The sequence below is a fragment of the Calonectris borealis genome, chromosome 1 (genome assembly GCF_964195595.1).
Source record: "Calonectris borealis chromosome 1, bCalBor7.hap1.2, whole genome shotgun sequence".
In the NCBI taxonomy this organism is placed as follows: domain Eukaryota; kingdom Metazoa; phylum Chordata; class Aves; order Procellariiformes; family Procellariidae; genus Calonectris; species Calonectris borealis.
This window is the reverse complement of record NC_134312.1, coordinates 161,601,790-161,625,825: the sequence shown is the minus strand read 5'-3', so window position 1 is coordinate 161,625,825 and position 24,036 is coordinate 161,601,790. Positions and strand designations below refer to the sequence as shown.

General features: G+C 38.6%; 1 protein-coding gene across 1 annotated transcript in view; it reads left to right on the top strand.

Moving 5' to 3' along the window:
• RAP2A (RAP2A, member of RAS oncogene family) overlaps positions 1-23,570 on the top strand; it is a 32,153-nt gene extending 8,583 nt beyond the window's left edge. Inside the window, exon 2 of the mRNA XM_075138245.1 lies at positions 19,524-23,570. Coding sequence (XP_074994346.1) covers positions 19,524-19,761 — 238 coding nt within the window. The 3' untranslated portion in view covers positions 19,762-23,570. The remainder of the gene's footprint in view (positions 1-19,523) is intronic.
• The last annotated feature ends 466 nt before the right edge of the window (positions 23,571-24,036 follow it).

The following is a 24,036-nucleotide window of genomic DNA, read 5'->3' as shown; positions in this document are numbered from 1 at the left end:
CAGTGGTCTGGGGTAAAATAAAATGTAAGTCTTACTTTATAGAATTGTTTGGTGACTTCCTGTTACTGTTCTGGTTAACAGGTAGCCACCTTAACTAAAAGATTAATAGTGTTTGAGATTCCCATGTGAGTATCAACTCAACTACGATTTAATTTGAACTGGAAATGAATTGGATAAGGGCACAGAACTTGAAGTGCTCTGAATGTTGTGAAGAAGAGCTTTGGTCCTGGATTTCTGATTAATTACAAGAAAAGATGCTTTCAAGAAGTAGCCACATAGATCGCCTCTGGGCTGTATGTGCGCTTGCTGTGACGAGCAAGTTTTGGTAGAAGAATGTTTGTACTGTTTGCCCTCTTACTCCTAATATATTTTACAGTATAGAGGATAAGCCAGGACTGATTAACCTACTGTATCTGATTAGATCTGGTTGCAGTTTCCCACATTGCTATAACATCTTTTTAACTGCTGTACAAAATCTTACTTGAAACATTTTATAAATGTGCAAATAATTGGAATGCTTTTTTCTTTTGAAAAAGCCATGAACTTTGTAAGACCTAGCTAGAAATGCATAAATTAAGTCTTTCCTCAAGAACTGCTTTTCTTTTGAAATTTCCTTACTATGTTTTCAATTTCATTTTTAAATTTTAGAAGCTCATTGATTTTGTCAGAACAAAACAATGATTATGAAATGTTTGGGTTTATACCATTTTCCCCCAAAGTTACAAATGAGTGGGGGGAAAAAAAATCTGTTTTATTTTCACCCACCTCTGTATTTAATTGCACTTGGCCATGATGCAGAATCCTGGATGTGTGTGTTTTTTGAACTACATGACAACAGTCCTTATTTGTATACTGCTATTTGTACACTGTTTTTAAGAAGGTATGTTTTCAGTCTGTGGATTACTTTCTACTGCCAAAAGGACTTGATGTTGTAAAGGGTTTTCCTAGTAGTAATCTTCTATCTCCAGGTTCAGAATTGTCCCCTCTTCTGCTGTAATAATTCTGCTGAAAACCAGTCAAATGGTGGTTTTTTGTGGTGTTTGTTTTTTTTTAACTTTAGGAATTGAATTTCTTTTTGAAAATAATTGAAGGGCAAGGGCAAGAGATGATCACCTTGAACTATTTCTTCTGGAGCATTTTATCAGATGCCTTTCATACCCCCTTCCCCCCTCCCCCCCCCCCCCCCCAATAAAAAAAAAATCTAACTAGTCTGAGTGCTTCTCAGTCTCTGATCAAATCCAGGCTCTCCATCTCGCTGCTTAAAGAAGGCATCTGCTCTGCTAGTCTCAGCAGCAGTTAGATTCTTGGTAGCTGACATGCAGGTTACTCCCTACAATGCCTGGAAGAGAGAAGCATGAGTCACCTTCTGCTGGGTTAATGCTGCGGTCTGCAATCAAAATCCAAGCAGTAATTTGGAATTAATTTTCCCATTGCTTTCGTCCATTTGGGTGTGGTGTTAGGTTTGGGGAGGGGAGTGGGGGTGGTTGTCAATGTAGTACCACTTAAATCTGTTTGATCTGCTTGGGTTCTCTAACAGATAACCTCTTCAGTATACAGTGGGGGTTTTGGGGGTAGGAGAGGTTAGTTTTGTTTTTGTACCAAGTGTGCAGGATGCTGTCCAAAGCAGGGAATCCTGGCATTGATCTTCTGAACATGCAATGCACTGGAGGAGATGCTTTTCCGTTCCCCCCCCTCAATGTCAGCCTTCTCTTCTCTTGCATTTCATTGAGAAATAAATGGGAAATGGGTCTTGCAAAATAGCTTAGTGTTTCTTTTCTGTGACAGTTCTTTAGGAATTTGCCTTGCTCTGAGGTGTGTAATCCTGTTGCAGCAAACCACTTGAACTATCTCCTTATGTATGTAGAATCTCTCCTCTTGAGATGCAGGCCCTCTCACTGATGAAAACACTTAAATTCTAAAAGAATGGGAGAAAAATGGAAGCCATTATATCATCATGGAGGAACAGCTGACCTTTCCTGAAATATTGTGGTCACCTGGACTAGGGGAGTCTTCTGGTGACCATTCACTGCATGGGATATTGATTTTGCATTTTTGCAGTGACTTTATCTAAAGTGAGTAAGCTGTCCTGAGAAATCCCTGGGTTTCAGTCCCTAGTATCTTTCTTCAGCTTGTACACCTGATCTGTTTCTGTTGTTATTCCCTTGGGATTTGTGAATTTGCTTTCATGTATTTGTATTTACCTTCATAGTGGCTCATCTTCAACAGGAAGACTGAAGAGTATTTTCTCAGCCTCGCTTGTAGCTTAGTGGTTAGGGCAGTCTTCTGGGAAAAGCAGGTTGAAAATCCTATGACTGAAGAAGGTGTATGGTGCGGGTCTTTCACCTCCTTGATCAGTGCTGTAATTGCTGTACTGCTATGTTAAATGAGAGAAACAGCATTTCCTCTACTTGCTTTTATTCCCATGGCTTTGTGTGAAAGTGATCTCTGCTGTGTTTGTTACTGAGTATCTTACTATTGGTGTGTTGCTAGATTCACAGAGGAATGTTCAGTGAATTAGGCCTCTCGAGGGACTTGGCTGCTTGCATGCCTCACCTATAAATCCCAAGAGAGCCTAGGTGTGTGACCCTGTTTTGGTTCCAATATATGGCTCAGCTGAGCTTGCACAGCTGTAGGCCTTCAGGCAGCTACCTTGTTTTGCCAAAAACCTTGGATGGATGTGGCCCATCAGGAAATTAAGTGGGTAGGCAGAAATTTTGTGGAGCTCTCTCTTGGACACGGTTCCCTAAATTCTTCTGGAGTCCCAGTATATTTACTTACCTCGGTTTTGCATTTGGGCCCAGCAGTATTTGCCATCAGAATGTGTTCCTCTCTTTACCTCCTGCTTTTTCACGTCAGTTTCATTCCTTATGTTTTTAGTAGTGAATTCCTGAATGCCTTTGTATGGATCTTGTTAGTACAGAATATTGAGCAGACCACAGACTTGATGATCATATCATCCACAGCATGGGCTTGACAATTCTTGTACTTCAGATGTCTTCCTTCTCTCAAAAAGAGTTCTATGCACAGGTTATATTATATAGCTGATTATAACATTAAGTTTGGAGTAGAATCTGCTTAGGTGGCTATGCTCATACAAATAGTTGTCTGAGGGATGATAGACTCTTTCTAGGAAAAAACTGGAGAAGCAGATGATACCAAGATAGCCTGCTGAGAGTCCACAGAGTTTTAATGTTAAATATCAAACATGAAGAAACTAGATTAATTAGTCTTCATAGGCATCTCTTCTGTGTTTCCCCTAGTTCGGATCTGCAGCCTCACTTAACATTAAAAGCTGTGGATGCTCAGCAGGCTATCTTCATATCATCTGCTTCTCCAGTAGTTATTATAGGTTGGCCATGTGAGAACAGATAGCCTTCTGCTCCTTGATCCTTGATGATGATCCATAAAATTCAGGCGTGATGGCACGTTCTGGAATTTCACTCAATCCAAATATTCCCAAATTTGATTCAAATTGTGGAGAAGTTAGGTTGCCTATTCATGTGGTGAATGAGTGGCTATGTTTTCATGGGACTAGATTTGAAGAACTCTCTGCTGCCTTTAAAGATAACGTTATGGATCAGATGATAATTTTGCCTGGACTGCGTGAATGGATATCTAATGGTCTTGCCTCTAGTCTGGCACTATATACATTATAGTCGTTCCATCTGGGATTGTGTAGCCTCTGTCGCTTACCGAAATATCACTGTCTTACTATGTAGCTGCTGCAAATTTCTGATGAGTCTGTTTACCATCTAGCAGTTTTTAGTCAAACCTCTTGTAGCCCTTTTATTTCTAGTGCTCTCTGTAACCAGATTTCATAGCAACCGAAGTCAGATGCGTGCTACCCATCAGATGAGTCTGTCAGCAACTGTTGGCAAGCAATGCTGTTCCTATTACCACTCCGAGTACCAGTTTTTACTTAAAGCTCTGGTGTTATTGTGGAAATAGTCCTGCTGCCACCAGACCCTATGCCTCAGATTCTGCACTGACCACGTAACTGGAGGATTGCTGGATTTGCTCTGCATCTGTGCGAGGCTGGTTTTCAGGAACCAGCTGAGCAAATGCAGTCCTTGGGCAGCCTCCTGGTGGACTGGAGCTGCTGTTCTTTCCATCTTTTTGATTTACAGTGTCGGTTATGTTTGTAATTGCCCAGAGTTCAATGAGTGGGCAGCTGTAATGTTTTATAGACAGGACACATAATGTGAATGTTTAACTAAAAGCAGGGCCCTTTCTCAAGGGAAGGGACTGGCACTTGCAGACAATACGAACCCTCAGTCATACTACTAAATTATAACGGACATGTTCAAAATACCATTATCTGTCTAAAAATTATATCACAAGAAGCTCAAGATAATCATCGTGGTAGTCTGATCTGATAATGGAAAGGTGGTTTCCCCTGACTGCTTCCCCTTACTACTTTCGTAACTCTTTGATTAAACAAATCCACATAATTCAGTTTTTACCTACCAAAGTTTACAATATAACTGTGTTCTGAAAAGGAAAATAAGATATATGGAAAGCTGGGGTCAGGATACTTGAACTTAAAAAGTCCAGATTGCTCTGGAACATAAGGAAGAGGCAAGGAGGGTGACGTGCATACCACGTATTGCAGGGCTTACTGGTGTATCCCTAGGCCTGATATGGAGACACTGAAGAAAAAAAAACCTGTGGTTACAAAGTTTTCGCCTCTGGGAAGAATTGCTACCTTGTAGACTCAACATAGAAAGAAAATAGGATTTTGGGGAGGGGGAAGAAAAAGTTTACCCTGTATTCTTTCCATGCATTCTTAAGAACTTGGTCATTCAATATGATTTACTATTTATTGCAGGATATTGCTTTTTTTTCTTTATCTTGTTCTAACCCTAGTAAACTGTATGTGGCTAAAATATACAAAAAATAATCCTTTTTTTTAAATTGAGATGACCATATTCAAGAAAGAAAACAAATCACCTAAAGGTATGAAACCACTGAACTTAGCGTAGGTTGAATTCTCCTCCAGATGATTTTTATTCAGAAATAGTGACTACCATCATGGTAGCTTCATCTGCCAGAGAGGGGCAATGGAAAGTTCGATCTTGGATGAAAGCTGAGAAGGCACACCTTGAAAGTCCCTTATTACTTTAAAATTAAGCAATTGTATTGCCTTCCTAGCTGGGATAATTGGACTGGTAATTGAAGTCTACATTCTTCTTCCAGGGATGATCAAAACACCTTCCTTTGAAAGACTTTCTGTCTGTCAGCAAGAAATGTGGTTAGATTAAAAGGACTGGGAACAGTCTGGGCTTCACGCCCCCGCACACACCTTCATATTAATTGAAACGGCCTTTCTGCATAGGACGACTTAATGTGGAAAAAATAATTAGTGGACTATTTTCAGGAAATTCTTGTTACCAATTAGTGATTCAATGAAGAAGGTGTAATGGACACTAGGATGTGTGATACCTTTAAATATAGGCTCGTTCTTAAAAGAAACCCAACTTTCTCAAATATTTTCTTACCATTATTACTGTTGCTTTTGAGGGTTAAGTATACAAATTATCATCCTTTCTGTACCTAGAATGTGACGAACACACATTTAAATATTGGGGTGATATTTTGTTTCTCAGAATAAAACACAGTACATTATAGTTTAGCGTCTTTCACAAACCTACCTAAATGCTTCCACTTTAAAAATAAGTTTACTCAGAAAGAGAGACAGCTAAAATGTTCATGTATACACAAATATATGCATATATGTGCAGAGGGATTTTTCAGTCTTCCACTCTGTGGGGTCAGGAGTCAGGACAAAAAACAAAATGTGTTTGCACCAGGTTCTGCAGTCATCTTCTATTTAAAATAGGCTTTGTCCACATATGAAAATTTTGTCACTAAGTTACTTTCTGAACAAGTTTGGTTAAACCAATGTAAAGCCACATTGTTTCCTACCTAATTTAAGCAATATTAAAATTGGTGTCCATGTGGGAATTTGCAACATTTACTTGGGTTGGCCTGGCTTGTGTGTGTTTTCTCCCTCTGAAAAAAAAAAAGTCAGTAAGAGACATAGCCTCTTATTGTGAAGGTTTTCATTCTTTTTCTCTCTCCCTCCCTCTCTCACACACGCATGCACGCATTGCTTTTTCTATCAGCTAGCAAAGCCCATCCTTTCCATCAGCTGAGTAACTGTCTCTTTGGGTGACACAGGCCATCAGCCGGTGTACAGCCACCGGCAAAATGCCAGCGCGGAGGCGCTCCGGTGCCCGAGGGATGCTGACAGCCGGGAGCCTTGGGCTCTGACCCTGATGCACCCGCTCCACTGCTGACACAGCTTTGGCACTGGCCAAAGCAGCCAGGTGCCTAAAGCCCCAGAGGTGCAGCGGCGTGGGCAGCTGCGTGGTGACGGAGTCCCAGAGGCTAACCTTGCTGGTGCAGGCATGGCCTAATAGCTGATAGGGTTAACGTGTGCAAGATAAAATGGTCTTCAAGGTGATTGAGTGCCACAAAGTGTCTTCATAGACAATAAAATGGCTGTCAGACAGGTTAGTAAAACTCTTCTGGGAAAAGGGAGCTTTTTTTTAACCTAGAGTAGACCCAAAGAAATTAACACTTATACAGTAGTTAAAATATAAATAGCTCAACATCTGAGATGATGAGTATATCTGAGCTCCTCATTCTAGCTGGCTTCATTTTAATAGCTACTCAAATATTAGATTTGAGATATACATACACAGACATGTAAGGAAGAGTAAAATGTTTAGATTTTACTGGTTTATGTACTAGATACCCTATATCTGATGTTATTTTATAAACAAGTTCTTACTAGGAAAGTTCTGGATACTAGAATGGGTAAACTTTAGTTTCAAGTCTTCCAGTCTATTCAGGACACTGATTTAGAATGAAGTAGTCTGTTGGTTTTTTCTGTAATCGGTACCTGTCTTATTGTAGGAAGAATGAAAAATGTTCTGAAGAAAATTATTTCCAAAGTTTATGCTCAACGTAGAAGGGAAGTTATCAGTAAATCATTTGCCGCATAGAGGTAGTATGCTCGGAGGCGGTATTTTATACTTGAAGATGAACCAAAACTTATTTAAAAAAAAAATCAAACAAATAACAAAACAAACAAACAAAAAAACCCCATATGACTTTGGAAGCTCTTATTTTTGTATATTCATATTTAGATATGGAAACGGTTTCACTTAACTAGCTGATATGGTTTTTTTGAATCAAATTTCTAGAGTTACAAAGTTGAGTTCTTAAAGATGGAGGTCACTTCTGAAAACTGTGGAGAAGAAAACCTTGGTTCTCTGTTCATTCAAACATTCCAGAATGTTTGGCTTATGGTAATTAAATAAATTATTCTGCAAGATGAAGGCCACTAACTTTCTGAAGTCACGGCAGAATGTTTTTCTTTCCCGAGTTAGAAGTCAAATATTCTGGTAGAAACTCAGCAGGAGTGAAGAGGCTTTCAGAGCATCTGCTAATGAAACTAGTCAAGGCTTTCGGATTCCCATCTGTTTTTTCTTTGTTGGCGACAAATTTTATTTTGGTAAAAGAGGGCTTGACTATAGTCAAAAGGATATGAAGTCATAATACTACTTCTGAAGTAAAAGAGAAAATTATAGAACTTGCACTATTTTCTCCTAAATTGCTTAACCAAGCATGGTCATTGGCTTAGAGTTTCTGTAAAATAGTGTATCTTCTGAAAAATAGGCAGAGTTGTAACCTAATCGTACTGTTGTGAGGAAAATCTGTCTCAACAGAGCATTTTTTGCCAAGTTTTCTTATAAGCATTGTAGGATATTTTTATTAGCTTGAAGGACATTAAGCTGTATTCTTCTTTGGTTACTAGGGCAACAAAGAAGTCTCTGCTTCATACTAGACACACAAATTCCCTTCAGGCTATGCAATATCATATAAAGTGTGATATCTACCTGCCTTAGCTTCTACATGGGGATTGATGAGAGAGCAGAAATTGATGCCAGATTGTTTGCCTCTTAATCCCATTATTTTTATTTTACTTTTTCTTAAGTTTTAAGTGACCTGAAGCTAGGCTCATTGCAAAAGGTCAAATTCATTACAAAGTAAATAAATAAAAGCCACTATGGAAATGCAGTTCATATCCATACGTAATGCTCGATTCTACAGACCAGATAGTGGCAATCAAATTGCCAGAGGTGAATTTTGTGATCCAGGCTTGCATATGTTTTCAGAGGCTAAATCTGGGTAGTGCTGAAAGTCAGCATCTCTGACTTCTTAGAGTAAGAAGGCTCTTACCTTGACGTGGAGGAGAAGCTGTTGCTTTTTGTGTGGTTCTGACTGGACGGCACGACACAATCATTCCTCAACTCTAATCCTTTGGAAGCAGGTGATGCTGCTAAGAAGGTTTTGAATTAATTGTTAGACCTATTCTTGAAGACTGTAAAAGTGTAATTTTAATGAGCTAGAGAAAATCCTATTAGAATAGTTTAAATAAGTTTTGCACTGGGATTTTTATCAGTGATTATAAATTGGTTAAAGGAATATAAGAGTACGTTCACTTTGAAGAGTGAAATAATACCTTACAGGATTATAGTCTTCTGGCCCGTCTAAAATGCATATGCTTTTGACTGGTTTTGCTAGCCAAAGTTTTTGCTTTGTGTATCCGCTAAAAAGTTTCGCTTTCTGTAGTTTAAATGAACAAGGATTAAGAGATTGAAGTTGTCATTAACTTATGCTTGAGCTTTAGCTAATTCTGTAAAATCTGGTTAATTCACTTTGCTTTCATAATGGTAGGATATATGTCTATCTTGAGTCCTGTAAATATGATTATGAGTTCCTTACATAAATGAATAGCTATAAATATTTGTATAGCTTTGGCATTTGTTTCTCAGCCCATCTTCTATGGAAGTGAGCCTTACACAACTCAGCTGTCTGCTTGTCTCATCTTCCTCCATCACCTCCCAGTAAGTTTTGAATTCTGTGGCAAAGTTAAACTAAACTAAATGCTGGGACAAGTTCCCAAAGAGGTTGTGGAAGGTCTGTCCTTGGAGGTTTTCAATACTGAACTGTATGTGGCCCTGAGCAAACTGGTTGAGATCTCCTGGCTGACCCTGCTCTGAGCAGGGGGTTGGACTATAGACCTCCCGAGGTCCCTTCCTGCCCCAGTGGTTCTGTGGTTCGAAGTCTGGAACAAATTAGAAATCTAAATAATGACTAAGTTCTATCTGAATTGTTGGTAGGAAAGAGACCCTGTCAGTGCTCTAGTTGTGGGAAAAGACCGTGGCATGTGCTAAACCCTAATTATGGACTGGAGAATGGCGAGGGGAAGAGTTGTAGGCAGAAGGAAAAACTAGAGCTTTAGATAGCAGCATTGGCCAAACCTATGAGAAACTAGACCTACCATTGTCCTCATAAATTACTTGCCAGACTCTGTGCTTTATAGAAGGACTGTATGCTGCTTCAGCTTTTCCAAATGGACTATTAACAATATATTTGTCTCAAAGATTTTTCTTTAACCCAGCTACAGGCATAAACTTTGATACATATGAATTGGTACAAATCAGTTTCGTCACTTTCCTTCTCCTCCCCCACCTTTGTCAATGCTTCCTTGTGCAGTAGGTTTATGGTGTATTTTAAAATATTACAGTAATTTATCTAAAGGTTTGTATATCAAGGGATATGCTTCTGAGAGAAATTTCTTGTGACAAAGCATGTATTGATAGATAAATGGTAATGCATGTTAGGGTCACTGTTAAGTTCTTTGGACACAGCAATGTAATAAATTAAAAATATGAAACAATTAGAATCTATAGATATGCTGTATGATGTGCAAGAGGCTTACATTGCTTTTAATAGGTATCTTTGCCTATTGCCTTTGCAAAGGGACCTATTCAGTCCCACATCATCAGAATAGGCAGGCTTTTTGACCTTGTAGAAGTTTTGTATGGAGAAAAAAGGAGGAGGAGAAATCCCTCGGTGTCAGCCTATGTTTTAAGATATTGTGAGCCCTTGCAGTTTCTGCTCAAGCCGGTGGAGTTGAAGTGAAGTAACAACCTTGGCTTTGTCCCCTATGCTGGTGTTCTTGCCCCTGGTCAGAGGCACACCTAATCCAATAGCTTTATTCTTTCTGCTGGCAAGCTTGACGTTGGCGCAGAATCTGTCCTAACATATCTGTTCTTAATACTTGTAAAGAAAACTCAAAGATTCGTGGTGTCACATAGCCTACTGCTGAGAATAGTTGAGATGCAGGATGTCTTTCTCTTGAAGAGCTAGCAAAACTCTAATGCATAATGCATCCTTCAAGATGTTCAGGTTGCCTCCATCGCTAAGGATGGAAGACCTCAGAAGTGTTTATGTGCCATAGGCGTTCAGAGGTTAAATCTGATGACTGTTGTTTTCTTCAGATGAAGAACAGACGTACAAAGCTCAAGGGACTTGCTAGAAATCGCACAGGAAGTCTGTAGTGGGGTATGGAACTCAACCCACATCTCTTAAATTGCATGTCAGCACTCCTCTCACTTGATGTTTAATGTGTTTTCTGCAAGGTATCAAAGGATAAAGTTTAATTATATGTGGTTGTGTCTGAAAAAAAGGGTAATTTTAAAGAATTGTCTTTTTTTTTTTAAGACTTTAAAATACAAATGAAAGATAGATGGTAGTTTTTTTAATTTTAGTATCTTCCATATGTTGTACATTTGGTAGGTACTGAAAACCTTGACATATCCTGTCATGCTCATTATATTGGAATAAACATTAATAAATTAGCATAGCATATGGCTTAAAAATATTTAAGGTCAGAAAACTGGTATGGTCATTAAGAATAAGTTTCAATTATGGACCCAAGGTTTAAACGCTTGAATATGAGGCCTAATTTTCAAGATGTTGAGCCATTCCTACAGCTAGTAGCAGCAATTTTTGAAAAATTAGATACTCGGCTTTAGTGTCTGGAAACCTTGAGCAAGAACTTTGTATTTAAGCAACCATTTTGTGCTTCATAATCTGTTCATAGTTTTCTTGACAACTAGACTTCTTTCAATGCGAACTGAGTATAGAGACAGCAACTAAGTGAAATCAATCCACCTGTGAGAATCTCAGGTTTGTAGGACATTCTGATTTTCCTGTTGCTTTTAGAAGCAAGAGAATTAGTGGTGATAGAAAAAGTCAGGTGAAACACTTGCCTTGCATTTTGAAATTGAGTTTGTGGTTATTGCTTCTTAAACTATACCAAGGAACAGAAAATTCTTATCTGAAAATTCCAGTGTTTCTAAGTTGCTAAATGTGGCCAGCACTTCAGAATTTCAACAAGATGATGTTGATGCTCGATTGTATAAGAGGAGAATTTTGATTGGCATAGAGAGGGAACTCAAGGATTAAAATATTGTTTGGGTATGCTCACAGCAAACCTGCTGCTAAGCAGGTAGATGTTGTATATCACATAGAGTCTTTTCAGTCTCGATAATAGACTTCAGTGTTAGATATGAATTGTAATGATAGATACTAGGGAGAGGTGTCCGGTTTAAGGTGAAAGCTAACCTCTTGTTTGTGAAGGCTTTTGAGCATCTGAAATGGCAGTGGATGAGAACTGCTGTTACTCCTGTCGTAGGCTCCTTGTTGTCATCCCCAGTGCTCGAAGTGCTGTTTGCCTGTCACTTCCTATGCCAGCGCCTTACTGTGAGGGGAACTGATAATGTCATGGGACATAGCTTAAACGTGCATGGAGTTCTGCAAACTTGCTGAGAAAAGGTCTCCCTAAGATCTTAATGATCAGGGATTTTTCTTTAGGACTTTCCTTTAGTGAATAGTGAAGTCTTCTCCCGTAGGGCATGTTGGCAGGCCATTGAATTTTCAGGTATACTTGCTGTTTTACCATTTAAAGGCAGGTGACAGAACTGAAGATAGGCTTTATCTGCAGTGACTTGCAGAAGCAGGTTGAACATGTGGAAGGAGTTTATCGTTATTCTAGTTGCCCCATGAGATCTTAGATGCGGAAAATCCTCTATAGATAAGAATTTCTCGCTGAAGTGATTGGAAATAACTTGGAAAGTTCTTTAGCGTCCTTCATGCAGAAATATGCATCATCCTGTTGCCTTTGTTGCAGCAAAGGAATGTAGGTTTACTAGATAGCCTTTCAGTATGTGTATCGGATAGTACCATCCACCGTTCTTGTCCCTTGGAAGGTCTCAGCTGTAAGCTGCCTAGAAATAATGTGTTCAAGTGCTTTGGCTGAAAAGTGCTTATAGTAACAGTTGGGAAGCAGATGTATATAGTGCTTTGTTACACTGTGTTTTGTTGTTGTTTCTTGGGCTTTTGCTTGGAAGAGAGCTATTTCCTCTAATTACTTACAAGCACAGCGCTAAAGGTCAGGCTGCCAAACAATTTCAGCAAAACTGGCGTTGGTTGAGACTTTTCTTAGAGCTTGAAACCAATCTGGAAAGTGTAAACTGACTATAACAACCACAGAACTGAATTGGCTTTAAAGTGTTTTATTTAAGTTGAGATTATTATTTCTGGAAAGTTTCATGTACAAGAACAAAGATGGCTTCTGAAGCCTCCTCAAAAGCGATATGGTGTGGTGGTTATTTATTATTCTAATATTATTCTTTGAGTTGTTTTACAATTATTATTTAATTTGCTGTCCTATGAGTAAGTACAATTATCCTGACTTTATATACCTCAGTCTATCCATCTGAAGAGTTTGTTTCCCAAAGGCTATATAAGGAGTTCATGTCAAAACCTAGAATAAAATGTTAGATCCCCCGTCCTGCAATTAGGCCATACACTGTTCTTTATAGCAAAATAATTCATGACTCAGCCACCTAATTGCAGTGGGACTTCCAATAAGCTCTTTAACATCTATTCATTTATAAAAACGACTTTAAGACTCTTTTTTTTTTTTTTTTAGTTGGGGGTTGTTGCCTAAGTAATTAAATCCTTACACAATATAGCTGACAAAACTGAATTTTAAATGCAATTAATTGGTAAACTGGAATGACTTGTTTACATCAGAATGGTGGGGGTTTTACAGCTGTTCTGTATGGATTTACCTGAGAAGCTGTAATAATTCTCATTAGAGAGCAAAGTGCTCAAACTTTGCAGAAACCTACTCATTTTTAGATACACATATCTATCTCCTAACACATTCTATACATGTATACAGGTATAGGCACATCTTCATTGGTGTATATTTGCAGGACTCCATGGAAAAAGATACAGCTCTGCAGACTGAGCCCCTGCTGTTGATTTAACTCATAATGTTAAAATTTTTAAAGCTACCAAAATACAAGGAATCAGGGTTTGCAAAAAGTGAAATGTCCTCTCTGTCTAAATTTCTTAAGACAAGGTAGTAATTGCTTTAGAAGCACGTATCTATTTTTCCTGCTGCTTTGGTTCAAGAATTGGAAGCTTTCAACAAAGGGTTAAGATTGATTGTTTTCCCCTTGACAATTTTGTGGTCTTGCTTCCTCTCCTCCTGGTGTTTGAGAGGCTCAGAATCAGACGAGGGAACACTGTATGTCTTTTCTTATCCTCTGAAGCTGATGTGAGTTTTAACTATTGAGGATTCTGCATTGAACATCCAAGGAATTGTGTGAAAGGGATAAGAAAAGGTCTTAATAGTTACATTTGGAATACATTTTTTTCTCCAGATGAGGAAACTTCTAGTTCAAGTTATGACAGATTTTACTGCAGGCAAAGTTTGCAAGTTACGTTACAAAATAATGTTTAGTAATATTTATGTATGAATTTGTAAGCAATCTAATAGATTTAACTGTTATTTTTGATACTTCATTTCATATTGCCCAGAATTCTTTTACTGTGTGTTTCGGCACAGATTTTTTTGTAAGTCTCAAATGAAGAATAATTATTTTTACTGACCTTCTGATCTTATTTGCATCATCATTGTCCATAATATCTATGCCTTAAATTACTTTACTTTTTGAAATGCTATAAAAAAAAACAGAAATACATTTAAAAAAAAAAAAAGAAAGCAGGGAAGATACCCTGCATGTAGAAGAAGGTAATAAAGGTGGTTTAGTACTAGAGACTCCTTTTGATTATTAATAATAGTTATCATGGATAGATACCTTTATATTTTAGTGGTCCCGGTATTTGACATGTAAAGCTAGAAGTCATACATCTTTCCGTAAACTTCAACAGGACTTCAGCTAGTTATAAGAAATAGTCTTTCAGAATACACATGTTTTTCCCCTCTTAATTTGTTTTTATTATACAGGAAGTTTCTGCATTTTGGTTGAACGTATTTGGCTCTGATATGAAGCTCAGGCAAAAATCCTAGAAAAGATGCAACATTTCCAGAATGTGCAATTAGAAAGCAGGAACCCATTTGAACTTTTTAATGTCTTCTCCTGTACAGGTCCAGCTCGCTTCTCCCCCTCACCCCCCAGTTTAGGGGTCCTGGGCAATCTCTAGCACAGTTTAAGGGAATCGGGTCAGTTTATTAGCCATGGTGTACATAATTTTTTTTAATTCTTTCTGCCCCTTTCTTTTATTCTTCATTTTTATTGTATTTTCACTGCATGTCATCTGTGTTTTTATCTTTATCCAATGATAGCTCTAACAAGAAACCTGAAAAGTACCTTGTAAAAGAGATTCAGATGTGATGTCAGGTACTGCCCATGTTTTTTTCCCTCTGAATAAGATTGGAAGTAGAAAAACTGGGAGGTAAAACTCTCTGAAGATCATTTACATACCATTCATCTTGAGGCTTTCTAAATGTTTTAAGCTGTTCTTCAAAGTTAACATATTAATCTAAACAGAAACGTGGATGATGTATGTGCTGTGTGAGGTAAGATAAAATGTAGAAACTGTTCATCGCTGTATGGCATGTAGGGCTGTGTGGTCAGTGGTGCATAGCTGGGCCACATAAAACATCTAATGTCTGTGTATTTATTGATTCCATGTGGCTATGGTGTCCATCCTCAGGAAAACTGAGGGATTTACTGTGGCCTGTTGGTCCCAGAAGCTCATTAAAGATGGATAACAGGGTGATTTTTAGCATTGAATAGTTATCTGGGACTGGGAAATACATGCTGGTTGTCTTTTATGGAGCAACAATTGTATCTTGCCAGTAGTGATATCCTAGATATGATGATATTTGACTCTGCACCAGTATCTTTCATGGGACTATAAATGTCTGCAGTTGCCACTGCTCAGTATCTGTCGTATTGGAGCCTAAGATAGTGAGATCATTTAAACAGGGTGAAGTACCTTGTTCTTTAAATGTGTTCTGCAAACACGTGTGATTGGTCTCGCAAAAATTTGTTCCTGAAGAGATCTTGAAAAGTCAAGCCTTCCCATGCTGCATTTGAGGGTATTTCTTACAGGATCTGCTATGAAGTTTGCCCTAGAATACAGAGGAAACTGGCAGTGGTTTCTCATTTTCAGGTGGCCCTCATGCTTTTCCTTAGGAACGATTAGTGCTGCTCAAGGTTTTTCAGCAGACCTGAGAAAACTGGATTTTCCTGCTCCAGGAACGAGGAGCAGAACTGTGCCACTTCTCCAGTGCTAAGGGGACAGGCAGGGGCAGATGGGCTGCAGTGAAAGGCAAGACCTCTGCCCAGCTCCCATAGTGGGCTGAGCATCCTGCGATGGCAGCAGCAGTCTGGCTTTTCAGGGCTCTGGTATAGGTGGTGGGGTTTTAGCCTGTTTTGCTCTGCTAAAAGTATTTGTGAGTAGGTTAGATCCTACTCGAAGCTTTTGGAAGGATTTGTGAATTCCTGGGTTTGATTTTTGTGGCTGTATGGAAGTGTTCTGCATTGCTGCTTGGGCATTGCAAGGTGGCTCTTCTTTTCCTTTGTAAAGAAGCGATTTTCCTGTTGGGTCAGTGAAATTCAATAGGGTGAAAAGCCTGTGGGGGAAAAGATGATGTTCTTCCCTTCAGGTTTCATTAGAATCATGTAACTCCACCACATCTGAGAAATCGCCCTTTCTCATTGCGGACCTGTGCTGCTGCACACCACCTCAGCGGCGGGTGTATCAACATCTGGCCTGTCTGAAGCTCTGCAAATAGCGAGTGGAGCCTCTGGGGCAGGCAGAAGTTGCCTCCAGTAAGATCAGCATTCATGATAAGGAGAGCGTTGAACCAGGGATCTCCCCCATACTCATCAGAAATAAATTTGCCCAGGATACTAAGTGAGGCAGGAAATTCTGGCAGTGTTGGGAGGTAAAGGGTGGAGAGCCACCTTCTTGAACTTCAGAGCTTCTAGAGCTTGATTTAGTTGAGAACTAGGGCTTCCGTGGTGTGTTACCAGAACCTGAAAGCTGGGAAGTACAGTGTGGAGACCCTTAGTGACTCCGAATGAAGACAAGCAGGGGCTGGAACCCCTACATGGAACCACATAGTTTCTGTAAAGGCCTATTAGTTCACACACAGTCAATCCATCATCATCATCATCATATTTGGAGAATACAATGCACAGACATCTGGTCTGGCTCTCCCCACACTCAGCTTAGGTCTGGCAGAACTGGCGCTCATAAGCCCATACTGGAGTCAGTCTTCTGCTCAGTATCCATGGACTGTTTTCCCATTATTTGCCATATTCCAACCTCCATTATTCTAGATAATGGATACTGACTTTCTATGTAGAAAGACAAACTGTGTCATTATACGTGTGTGTGTGTATGTGTATATATATATATTTCAGACAGTTTTTATATATATTATAGGCAGGCATAAGTATATATATTTTTATATATTTTATATTTATATATATTTTATATATATGTAAGTCACACAGAATATACATATATAAAAAGTATTTTCTCTGTAAAGTTGGCTACTCAAAATTTAGGTAATACAAGGATGTATTTTGCAAGAGCAACTTTATTTTTGCCCTGTGAGGAGGTATTTGATAAGATGACATCATGAGAGTTTTGCAGAAACGCTTTCTTACATAATTTAATGTTGTAAAGTGGTTATTGGATGAATCTGGATTATAAGGTGAATAAGGCTATTGACTGTAGCATTCCTATCTCATTTTAAGTAGTGAAGGTAGGTCGTGAATAGGGTAAATGCAAGAGGCAAAAGCAGGAAAAAGCAATAGAGAAAAGTGCTTCTATCTGTTCCACCTAATAGTTCCTAGATGGTCCTGTGCAAATAAATTAAATTAGACTTTTCACGTCTATCCTGTCAGCTCATCAGTTCTTCTTTTTGTTCTGCAGTACGAAACTTTACTATTTCTACCGCTTCATTTCCCAGGTGCTGAGTACTTGTAGTAAACAGATCCTCAGATATTTAGTTGCCCAGCTTTTTTAGGGTTCCTAAACCTTCTTAAGAACTTGAATATTTCACTGGAACTGGCTATAAATCTGCAACAAGTGTGGGCTTTTTTTTCCTCATATGTTTCTCAACAAATTGGAGTGATCTTGCAGAACGAGAAGAGAGGTGATCTTGTGTTTTAATTCTGGCTCATCTACTTCTTCACTGAATGCTTCTCAAGTGGCTGCTTTGAATTTCTCAATTTTTCCCACTGGTAAAATTGAGAAGATACAGAATACCTGGAGGAGCTGGCGGGGGGAACTTTGGGGCCCTCAGATACCAAGAAATGCAGTGAAGTTGTATCTGATTCCACTTTCATTGAAGGTTTTTAATGCTGTACAGCAAATACAATAGGACACATGCATCTGAACAATAAAGATAAAAAGGAATATTGAATTGCTGTCTTATCTGTTGAATGCCATCCATCTTATGTAATTAAAGACTATTCTATCATGTGTTTAAACGAGGGAGGACAGATTTCAAGATGCTTGTGTGTATTTTGGTACTTAATTAATGGCAGCTTAGGTCTTGCAAGAGTTCCAAAGGTATCATTGTGTTAAGTACTGTATGTCCACAGAGGAAGAAATGCATTGTGTCTCTTCAGATGGTAAACGAGGATAGGATAAATGGTGAAAGTGAGGGGAATTCTCTACAATTAATTGACCACAGCCCTAAACTGTGGATTAAATGACATTCCCATAGTTAGCAAAGAGACATAACAAAGTTTAGAATTTCAGCTGCATCTTATGACATAGTTGGACCAATTTTTGATGCTGCTGTGGTGCTGTAAGAGTTGCTGAGGTGGTTTGAGAAGTGACTGCCCTTTTACCCTTTCTGACTGTGGGCGCCCACTGTTCCTGCCGTAGAGCCGACAGGAACACGTAGGTTCCCTGATCCAGTGCAGACTCAGCTTGACAGCTGAGTTTCATCATGGCTGGTAGGTTAGACCAAGCTGCTGGATGTTTCCCTCAGCCAGCTGAGGCACAAGTACCAGCTCTGCACTGGGAGGCAGGGAGTGCGGGCGGGAGGGAGGGATGAAGAAGGAGTAATAGCTGGCTTAAGGACAGTGACATCTTAAACTGCTGCAGGTGTCAGCTATGACTGTTGTCTGTCCACAGCTCAGTCTTACTCAAGTGATTTGACTCAAAGCAGTACCACTAAGCTAATATGAAGTAGAAAATCAGGTTTAATTAAGAGAGAACCATCTTGTTTCTCTTAGCACTTAAACTAAACGAAGATCTAAAAGCCATAATCAGTTTTCTCTCAGTCCTTGTTGCTTTCGTGAGAAAACCCGTGTGAGAGTATTTTGGAAATAGGCCCAGTGTTTTCTTCTCTGCTATGGCAAATATGTAAATTTAAAACCTGACTGAACACTTATTTAGTTCCATGTCTGAAGAAGGGTTTATGCCTGTGAGGATGGAAAAAAAAGTAAGGCAGGCATTTTAATTTTTAAAAAAATTTGGCAAGGATTCCCTCACAAGGAGGTGCGAAGTAATAAATTCCTTCATAGCTTATATGATCTATTGTGCTGTCCAAGTTGATTATGAAGCAGATCTGTGATAGTATTGCCTGGAACTTAATTTTCTTTTTTCTTTTCAGCTTGTTTAACTGGTGTAATGATGTGAACGCTGCAAGGGAGAGTTATATATTCTGTATTAGCTAATACATGTTTTTATATAACAATACTTTTGTGCGTATACAGTAATTGAAGCGGGTTACATTTCCTGAAATTTCAAAGGAATTTACTGGCCCTTTGGTTTTCTCCCTTTTATTGTTAATCTGAGAGTTTCGTATAAATTAACCAAAGATAAACGTACCTTTCAAAGGGATAGTGATGCATCCTTATCACAAGCAGGAAATACAACATGATACCTATTCAGGGAGAAGGAGGACGTAATGTTGAAGGGAGGGTTGGACATCCATCCTGTTCTTATACCCTAACTGAGATTGCCAACATAGAAAATATTGTTATATTCCTCGTTTTTGTAGTGCAGAAGTGTTCCTGGCAGATTTCCTGGTGGGAAAGAAAATTCAGTGGAGGAAGCATTCCCTAGAACTCTAAAAAAGCTCTGGGGAAAGAGAGATGCGCAACAGATCGCTAGAATGTGAAATATGCAAAGCATTTCTTCAACATAAAATTCTAAGATCATCCAAATGTCTCTTTCCTGTTGGGTCTGTACTGTTTGCAAATAGATGTTTACATTTAGAAAGCTGCCATTTTTTAAATATAATTATTGCTACTGTTTTTGTTTTTTGTTTTTTTTTTGTTTGTTTGTTTGTTTTTTAACTGTAGGTATGAGAAGGTGCCAGTAATTCTGGTTGGTAATAAAGTGGACCTGGAGAGTGAGAGAGAAGTATCATCGAGTGAAGGCAGAGCCTTAGCTGAAGAATGGGGCTGCCCCTTTATGGAGACCTCTGCTAAAAGTAAAACAATGGTGGATGAGCTCTTTGCGGAAATTGTTAGACAAATGAACTATGCAGCACAGCCAGACAAAGATGATCCATGCTGTTCTGCGTGTAATATACAATAGCATTAAAAATGACCTAACCTGGACTTAATTTGCAGAAATTTTGTAAGGTGGTAAAACTGTCTACTTCACTTCCTGGTCTGTGGGTCACTTGAAATACATCTGTAGTGAAGTAGCAACATTAACTCAGAGCTGAGCATTGAAAGTCAATCACTGACTCTGAATATAATTGGGTTAAATGACCACATCTCACCCGTTTTTCCCTTTGAGCACCTGCAATTTCATGGCATAGCCAGTTGATCTACAGGGTCGTTCTGGTTGAGCGTACGTGTGTTGTCATGTCAGACAGCAACAACAGCAACTATTTCCGAAGAAGTTGGAAAACTTTTGGAAATGAGAAACAAAAGCCGTGGAGAGCGTATCTCTGAAGACCGTTCACAACTAGCATAAGCGCGAAAGGAGAGCCAAGTCTTTCAGTGTCTAATTACCGTGCTTCAGGACGTGCGCTATCACTTGTGGCCAACTTTGTTCAGTCAAATATGTTGATTTCACCAGAACTTCGGACAGTGTTAGAGGAAGAGGCTACCAGAGACCTATATAGTTTGGATTTTTTTCAAAATTGATGCTATTATTTCTACACTCTATCCCACATCTTGAAATAGAAAACATTGCATCAGTGTGTGAAATGAGGGGCAAGATCTGAAAACAAATGACGGGTGAAGAAACAGTCTGGCATTGGAATGTTTTAAATCTTTCGTTTTGCTGCTCAAAAATGGAGGATCGCTTCAGGTTTTGGTCTGCAAAAAGCCAAACAAACCCTCTGTTTACAAAGCAGGAAGCATCTTTATTTATCACTTTACTGAACCAGGAGGAAGCAACTGTGATGAAAAAAAATTGCTGAGCCTTACTAACAAGGAACACTTTAATAGATTAACTAGTACCATCTTGTAAGGAAAATTAAGCCATGTTGCATCCATATGTTCCCTTCTGCAGAAACCTCGTGGGACAGTATGAACATCCTGCATTTTTAAGTTTGTTAAAGACAACAGTTTTTCTTGCCTTTAAGGGCTACGTTCTCTGGTGTGATCCCTAACTAACCTTTGAAAATCAAGTTTGCTATTTGATAGCTTTAATGTTGAAAACTTAAATTGAATGACCATGTGAAATCATTTGGTTCAGAGGTGAAATAGTTACGGTTGTAATTCCTTAGGTGAGTGTGGAAATGGCTCTTTAATTGCCTGACACACTATTCAAAGGTTGCCCCAATTATTAGAGTGTTAAATGGTGGGGAGCAAATATTTTATTTTGAAAGGATGCTCGAGCTCTGACTTGCTAGTTTCATAGCAGTGAAGTATTTATCATTTGCATGACTAATGGCACAGAAATACCTATTCCGAAGTCTTACAATCAAAGTATAGAAGAGTTTTCAATCACAATGTTTAGATTTTAAATGCTGGAGAGATTGTCTTGAGCTGGATCTTTTATAGGTAAAATTGGCCATAAAAATACAGAGTCACTGAGCCTGTGGTCTAAATAACACCATGCGTTTATTAGTTTTTCAATCTTGTGCAGTAACAGTGTAGTTCCTTGTGTTTAAATGAGTGAAAACAGGGGTGCTGGGGTGTGGATGTGTGTGTTGAGTGTGTATGTGTGTGTGTATATGGCCCTTAGAAATGCTGTAATTGGAGTTAGGTTCGAGAGTTTTGCCTCCATCTGCAGAACTACCTAAAAACGCTCTCATCTGCTACAAAGGAAACTTGAGTACAAAACGCTTTGCAGATTTTCATACAGAAATGTCCTTAACATTTTGAATTATAGTTCAGTGGATGATAACTAAAGGAAATCATATTAATGGAAGAGAACTGGCCATCTCTGCCCTTAATCTTTCAAGACCTTTCCATAACCAGTGTATCAAAGGGCATTAGATGTCGCAAAACATTAAGCCTTACTAGAACGTAAATGTAGCCCATTTCCCGTCTACCTTGCAGAGCTTTCGTTACTATACTTTGTTCTCTTAGGGAGATAGGCACACCGTTTATTTCTGGCATCTGAATGCCCATTTTGGGTGCTCTGAATCGCCCTCCTAGAGGCACCTACCTCTTTCCATTGACTATATAGCAAACTTAGGCTTTTAACTTTGGTCCTCCGAGTCATGCAACTTATATGCCTAAACTAGATGGTATGAATGTTCTCTTCCCCCCCCGCCCGCCCAGTGTGTCAGCCATCATGCTTAAACAGGATGTGAGATGTTGAATTAATTATATTTCAATGTTTAAAATATCTAGATTGGGAAACGGTTTATTGAGCAGTACAACCTATCTGTAAAACAGCTTGTCAGTGTGAGATCCACTGCATAAGTGCTCAAAAAAACCCAAACCAACTCCAAATTTGAAACTGAGTTGGAAGTGCACGTTATGCAATGTTATTTACAGAGATGTTAAAATCTTACCTCACAGATTGTTCATCAACCAAGGGAATGGCATGAAGTACAATATGAACTAACATGAAGCCTAACATGAAGTTCATAATATCAAACAGATGGGCTTTTAATATAGGAAAAATTGCACAGTAAAATTCTTAACAGAAAATATTAATGAAAATATCTCCCAGTCTTGTTTCTTCATTACACTTTTACATTTTCAAAAACTTAGGCCGTAAATAAGCTACCAAGCAACGTGGTGGTGGGGGGGAAGCGTAAGTGTTGTTTTTCATTGAATAGTTCTGAGGAAGTAGTTATGCACTATTTGTATTTCCACTAATGTGAAGATAGTGGAGCTTGAATCAATGACAGTTGCACTCGACAGAGATTTTTCAAATTGTAGGGGTAGCAGAAAAGGGGGAGGTAAGTGAGCCATGCAGCAGCTGCGTGGCCACCCTGCGGGAGTCATTGGTCTTGGGTCACTGTTTCATTTGTACCCTGATAGGATTACCAATTATAGTATTTGAAAGTTTCTTATAACATGCCTTAAAATATTATGATTTGTTCCAAAGACCCACTTTTCCTTTGGCTGTTCTTGTAGAGCTTTGTATTTTTCTACAAAGACAGCATTTCTCCTGTTTTGTTGTTTGTTTTTTTTTTTTTTAAATGTTGCAACTTTTATTCTTTTAAGCTATGATAGTGAAAGCAACTGTTTCCTCTTTCTCTTAAAAATACAGACAAAAACTAGTCAAAGCAAACAAACCAGAATCAGATCAAGAGTATTAAACGTAATTGCATTGGGTTTTGTTTTGTTTTGTTTTTTCCTGTCATGTCCATCCCCCCCCTGTCCGCCCCTTCAGAGCATCAGAAAAATTTTGGTGACGTTTTCTGTTCGGGTTCTAGCCTCTCCCTAACCCCAGTGCTACAGTTGCCATTACTTTTCTGTGGGAAAACTACTGGTATTTGCTTTCCTGTATAGAATGTTGCCTAAAGATGTCAGCCATTTGGTTGGGGGGTTTTGTGCATGTTTGTTTTTTATTTTAATTTTTTTTTTTTTTTACCAGTGTGCTGTCAAAGCACTGGTTAGGCTTTAATTGTGAAACTCCGCAACAAAAGCAAATGTTTGACAACTGCAGGAGGCTTTTATCTGCATTGTTGTGCATCTGTTAATTCTTGATCAGGGTTTGAAGAAAGACTGAAGTGGGTTCTGGAATCAGGCTTAACGCTGTTGATTTGGAGTTTCCTAGGGGTGAATTAATGTATTTCACAGTTAACTATTGAGCTCTAATACAACTGGCAACTTAAAATGGGGCAACAGTTTGTTTTGTAACAATGTCAGTTGTTTAAACCTTGATGTTTCAAATAAAACAAGAATTGTACATAGAACTCAATGCAAACTCAGCAGTTGTATTTGGAGTTAAATTATTTTAACAAATAAATTTATTTAATGAAATCTCCCTTGCATTTCCTGTATTGTCCGTTTTGATTTGATCAAAAAGTTCATCGAAAGCTGACGAGGGCTACCTAGTCATTTCAAATAACACTGTCAACTATTTGCGGTTCAGCTAAGTATTTCTTGCCAAAATGCTCTTCTGCACAAATTAAATAGCAATAAGTAAAAAGCAAATATACTTTAATTTTTATGGATGGATGCATGTTGTGATTTAAGTTGTAAGCTTGATAAAGAACCATAGCAAAGGGGTTTTCTGTTTACTTTTCTTAGAGGGATATACATTGACAACAATCAGTAAGACTCAGTATTTGATAAGATATGGCTCTTGCTGTGGCAAGAGAATAGTGCTTATGGTAAAATATAATAAAATTATGTACGAACTTGGTCAATATATGATATAGTTAATATGCAGAATTACTTTTATAACACTGAGATTGCAAAGGGTTAAAAAAAGGGTTGTTTGTTA